This window comes from Hyperoodon ampullatus (assembly GCF_949752795.1).
Source record: "Hyperoodon ampullatus genome assembly, chromosome: 8".
Taxonomy (NCBI): Eukaryota; Metazoa; Chordata; class Mammalia; order Artiodactyla; family Ziphiidae; genus Hyperoodon; species Hyperoodon ampullatus.
Genome location: NC_136921.1, coordinates 30,504,251 through 30,509,839, shown reverse-complemented (window position 1 = coordinate 30,509,839; position 5,589 = coordinate 30,504,251). Strand labels below are relative to the sequence as shown.

General features: G+C 55.1%; 1 protein-coding gene across 2 annotated transcripts; it reads left to right on the top strand.

The window, feature by feature from the left end:
- Positions 1-412: 412 nt before the first annotated feature.
- LOC307057078 (histone lysine demethylase PHF8-like) lies at positions 413-3,568 on the top strand (the record flags this gene model as incomplete). 2 transcript variants are annotated; one of them, XM_079710103.1, is made up of 2 exons in its annotated part: positions 494-1,810; positions 2,114-3,568. In XM_079710103.1, the coding sequence occupies 2 exons, from the start codon at positions 494-496 to the stop codon at positions 3,566-3,568; spliced, it is 2,772 nt and encodes a 923-aa protein (XP_079566229.1). The 2 variants fall into 2 exon arrangements, with proteins under 2 accessions (XP_079566230.1, XP_079566229.1); XM_079710104.1 differs by having other exon boundaries at positions 413-3,568.
- Positions 3,569-5,589: the final 2,021 nt, after the last annotated feature.

The following is a 5,589-nucleotide window of genomic DNA, read 5'->3' as shown; positions in this document are numbered from 1 at the left end:
AGGCGGCCGCCGGCCTAGGCCCGAGCCGCGGGCTCCAGTAGGCCCTGACGGTCGGGCCCGGGGCAGAGCTGTGGAGAAAGCTGCCCTGAAGCACCGCTGGGCGGCCAGGGCCGCGCGACCCAGCGGGTGGCTCGAGAACAAGGCGAGAAAGGTTCGCCGCGTTGCCATGACGATCCCAGAATTCGGTGCGCGTCGCCGAACCTTCGCTGAGCGAGGCGCTGAGCAGCTCCGGAGCGAGCCCGGCCGCCGGCGCTTTGGCGGGACTGAGCTCCGCGGGCGTGAGGAATCCCTGCGGCTTTGCGGATGAGGAGGTCCCTGTAGGGTTCCGGACCGAATACGTTCTTGTCAGGTTTGGGGCGTGAGGAGGTTCCTGTCAGTTTGAGAGGCGTGAAGAGATTCTCCCTTCGTCCAGAGAGAATGCGTGCTGCCGCCTCCCGCTCCCTTTGACGCTGAGAACCTGGCCCACCGCAGGACGCTCCAAGGCCAGGCGAAGATGGCCTCGGTACCGGTGTATTGCCTCTGTCGGCTTCCTTACGATGTCACCCGCTTCATGATCCAGTGTGACATGTGCCAGGACTGGTTTCATGGCAGTTGTGTTGGTGTTGAAGAGGAGAAGGCTGATGACATTGACCTCTACCACTGCCCCAATTGTGAGGTCTTACATGGGCCCCCCATCATGAAAAAACGCTGTGTATCTTCAAAAGGCCATGATACACACAAGGGGAAGCCAGTGAAGACGGGAAGCCCTACGTTCATTCGAGAGCTTCGGAGTAGGACCTTTGACAGCTCGGATGAAGTGATTCTGAAGCCCACTGGAAGTCAGCTGACCGTGGAATTCCTGGAAGAGAATAGCTTCAGTGTGCCCATCCTGGTCTCGAAGAAGGATGGATTGGGGATGACGCTGCCCTCACCATCATTCACTGTGAGGGATGTGGAACACTATGTTGGTTCTGACAAAGAGATTGATGTGATTGATGTGACCCGCCAGGCCAACTGCAAGATGAAGCTTGGTGATTTTGTGAAATACTATTATAGCGGGAAGAGGGAGAAAGTCCTCAATGTCATTAGTTTGGAATTCTCTGATACCAGGCTTGCTAACCTTGTGGAGACACCCAAGATTGTTCGGAAGCTCTCATGGGTGGAGAACCTGTGGCCAGAGGAGTGTATCTTTGAGAGGCCCAATGTGCAGAAGTACTGCCTCATGAGCGTGCGGGATAGCTATACAGACTTTCACATTGACTTTGGTGGCAGCTCGGTCTGGTACCATGTGCTCAAGGGTGAGAAGATCTTCTACCTGATCCGCCCAACAAATGCCAACCTGACTCTCTTTGAGTGCTGGAGCAGCTCCTCTAACCAGAATGAGATGTTCTTTGGGGACCAGGTGGACAAGTGCTACAAGTGTTCTGTGAAGCAAGGACAGACGCTTTTCATGCCTGCAGGATGGATCCATGCTGTGCTGACCCCCATGGACTGCCTTGTCTTTGGAGGGAACTTCTTACACAGCCTTAACATTGAAATGCAGCTCAAAGTCTATGAGATTGAGAAGCGGTTGAGCACAGAAGACCTCTTCAAGTTCCCCAACTTTGAGACCATCTGTTGGTATGTGGGAAAGCATATCCTGGACGTCTTTCGAGGTTTGCGAGAAAACAGGAGACACCCTGCCTCCTACCTGGTCCGTGGTGGTAAAGCCCTGAACTTGGCCTTTAGAGCCTGGACAAGGAAAGAAGCTCTGCCAGACCACGAGGATGAGATCCCGGAGACAGTGAGGACCGTACAGCTCATTAAAGATCTGTCTAGGGAGATTCGCCTGGTGGAAGATATCTTCCAACAGAACGTTGGGAAGACAAGCAATATCTTTGGGCTGCAGAGGATCTTCCCAGCCGGCTCCATTCCCTTAAGCAGGCCAGCCCATTCCACTTCAGTATCCATGTCCAGGCTGTCACTGCCCTCCAAAAGTGGTTCAAAGAAGAAAGGCCTGAAGCCCAAGGAATTCTTCAAGAAGGCAGAGCGAAAGGGCAAGGAGAGCTCAGCCTTGGGGCCTGCTGGCCAATTGAGCTATAATCTCATGGACACATACAGTCATCAGGCACTGAAGACAGGCTGTTCCCAGAAAGCAAAGTTCAACATCACTGGTACCTGCTTGAATGACTCAGATGATGACTCGCCAGACTTGGACCTTGATGGGAATGAGGTCCCGCTGGCCCTGTTGACGTCTAATGGCAGTGCCAAGAGGGTAAAGAGCTTATCCAAGTCTCGGCGAGCCAAGATCGCAAAGAAGGTAGACAAGCCTAGGCTGGTGGCAGAACAGGTGATGGAGGATGAATTTGGCTTGGATTCAGATGATGAACTGCAGATTGATGAGAGACTGGGAAAGGAGAAGGCGACTCTGATAAAAAGACCAAAATTTCCCCGAAAGTTGCCCCGTGCGAAGCCTTGCTCTGACCCCAAGCGAGTTCGTGAACCAGGAGAAGTTGAGTTTGACATTGAGGAGGACTATACAGCAGATGAGGACATGGTAGAAGGGGTCGAAGGCAAGCTTGGAAATGGGAGTGGAGCTGGTGGAACTCTTGATCTGCTCAAGGCCAGCAGGCAGGTGGGGGGACCTGACTATGCTGCCCTCACCGAGGCCCCTGCCTCTCCCAGCACTCAGGAGGCCATGCAGGGCATGCTGTGCACGGCCAACCCGCAGTCCTCATCATCCTCGCCCGCTACCTCCAGCCTGCAGGCCTGGTGGACCGGGGGGCAGGACCGAAGCAGTGGGAGTTCCAGCAGTGGGCTGGGCACAGCGTCTAGCAGTCCTGCTTCCCAGCGCATCCCAGGGAAGTGGCCCATCAAGCGGCCATCATACTGGAGAACCGAGAGCGAGGAGGAGGAGGAGAACGCCAGTCTCGATGAACAGGACAGCTTGGGAGCATGCTTCAAGGATGCAGAGTATATTTACCCTTCCCTGGAGTCTGGCGATGATGACCCTGCTTTGAAATCTCGACCCAAGAAAAAGAAGAACTCAGATGATGCTCCATGGAGTCCTAAAGCCCGTGTGACCCCAACTCTACCGAAGCAGGACTGTCCTGTGCGTGAGGGGACCCGGGTAGCTTCCATTGAGACAGGCTTGGCTGCAGCAGCTGCAAAGTTGCCCCCGCAGGAGCTACAGAAGGCCCAAAAGAAGAAATATATCAAGAAGAAGCCTTTGTTGAAGGAGGTAGAACAGCCTCGCCCTCAAGAGCCTAATCTCAGCGTGGCAGTACCAGCTCCAACTCTGGCCACTACACCCCAACTTCTCACCTCCTCCTCGCCCCTGCCTCCGCCTGAGCCTAAACAAGAGGCCCTCTCAGGAAGTCTTGCTGACCATGAGTATACTGCTCGTCCCAATGCCTTTGGCATGGCCCAGGCAAACCGCAGCACCACACCCATGGCCCCTGGTGTCTTCTTGACCCAGCGGCGCCCTTCAGTTGGCTCCCAGAGCAATCAAGCAGGACCAGGAAAGCGTCCCAAAAAGGGCCTGGCTACAGCAAAGCAGAGACTCGGCCGTATCCTGAAAATCCACAGAAATGGCAAAGTGCTTCTGTGATCCCCTTTGTGTCCTGCCCCTCACCCCTTCACCCCCATTGCCTTCTCCGTTGTCAATTCTCAGGGCACTCCTGGATCCTACCTGCCCCGGACAAGGTGCTGAGGCGCATTGTCCTGCTTTCTTGGAACTGACCAAAGGCCTGGACTCTCCCACGGGCCCCTTCACCTACTCCCTCAACTCCCTTCCCTGCTTCCACTGGAGCATCCTGCCTTCCTTTTCCATATCTCTGAGTAGCCAGTAAATGGGAGAGGTTTCCAGCTGACTAGAGCCCTCTTTTCTGCTGCCCCAATCCATTTCCCTTTCACCAGCTTTGTCTGCCCTTTACTGTCATCCCCACTTAAAGCTGGAAAGCAGGATGAGGAGAGGCATGAGGAGAGCCTGGGCCCCTCGGTATTCCCCTGGTCATGAAGTGGGAGGCCCAGTGCTCAACACTTTCTGCGGCTCCAGCCCTGTCTCCAGAAGCCTGCCCACCTCTGCCCATTCTCCTGCCTCCTCTTAGCCCAATGGATGTGTCCCACTCAAGACTCGTTCCTGGGAGAAGCCTCTGGCCTCTGCCGCCTCTTGCCAAATGCTTCATGGAAATAAAGAGGAGGGCCCAGAGTCTTCGTACTGCCCCACCGTGGGCCATTTCCAGAGTGGCCTAGAAAGGCCATGGGCTGACTTCACTCATCCTTGGCAAGAAGAGAGATTCCTGTCACTTCTCAAGGTGGGGAGAGGACCAACACCCAAGACTTTGACCGAGACTTTGTAGCCCATTGGAGGCAAGTACTTTTGGGTGGCTACAGTTGACGCCACCTCTCCCAGGGTGAGCTCCAGGGATTTGCCTAGAGTTTGAGGTGCTACAGAACATTCTCCACATAGCTTTGGCTGGGCTCCAGGAGGCAAAGACCATCTCCCAAACGCCTTGAAAGCATCTGCCACTGAAGCAGATAGCCCTTGCTCTACGGCCTGATCCCTTCACCCGTACCACAGAGCACAGCCTGGACCTTCTGGAGAGGATGTGGCAGGACAGCTCACCCCAGGTTCTCCATCAGGAGCCTCCCTGCTTCTCTCCCCACCTTGAGGTCTTGGTCTGAAGAAGACTTCAGAACTCACATCTTCACTCGTGGACCTTTACACTCCCAGATGTCAGGTGGACGCTCAAGCAGAGTGCTGATGTGGGGGGAGCCCGAGCCTAGGAGCGGAGATGCCCACCTGTAAAGGAGCAGATCATCTGAACCTCCCACCCCCTCTTCCCTTTGTGAGTGTTTCTGTTGTCCAGACAGTGCCCACCCCCTCCCTCCTCCTCCCCCAGCTCCCTCCAGCTCCACCTGTCTTGCCTCCCTGGTGACCTGGACTGGATGGAGAACGTCTCCCTCTCTCCATCTCGGCACTGCCCAAGTGGAGTGCTTCATTGTCTTCTACCTCCCACTTTGACTTCACCTCAGTTTTCCCAGTGCTTCTGGGGAACTTAACAGCTACCGTGCAGGCCACAGGGAATATGTGAGGCTTCCCTGGTCGTCTTCGTGTCTCCAGTTTGTCTTTCTTTTCTCCACAGCCTGACATTTACTCTCCTTCCTTGGAATCAGGGGTCCCTTAGCCCCATATCCTTTTCCTATCTTGGGGGCCCCGGGGGCCGAGCAGTCCTCCATCTATGCACACCAAAGGCAAAAAAGCCTGGCTACCTCCCCCTTAGCACGTGAGGTTCCCACTCCCCTCCCCTCTGTTTCTGCCCAGCTTTGCTTTTCTTGGGGATTTCAAAGCAACAGAGGGTAGTGAGGGGAGGGAAGGAGGGCAGCCTGTGTCCCTGTGTAGGCAACTGCCTGACTAGGCCCTGACTGCTGTAACCAAGACCAGGACCCCAGCCCTTCTGCCCATTAACACCCCCCTCCCCTTGATCTTTCAAAGACAGCTAATTGCTAGCATATCCCCCCTGGTTCCAGGCCTCTTTCCCTTCTGTTTCTTTGTTAAAAGTTGTGGATCTGAAACCCAACCTCCATTTGACTGGGTTTCTGATTAATTGAGTTGGGCTCTCAGAGCTG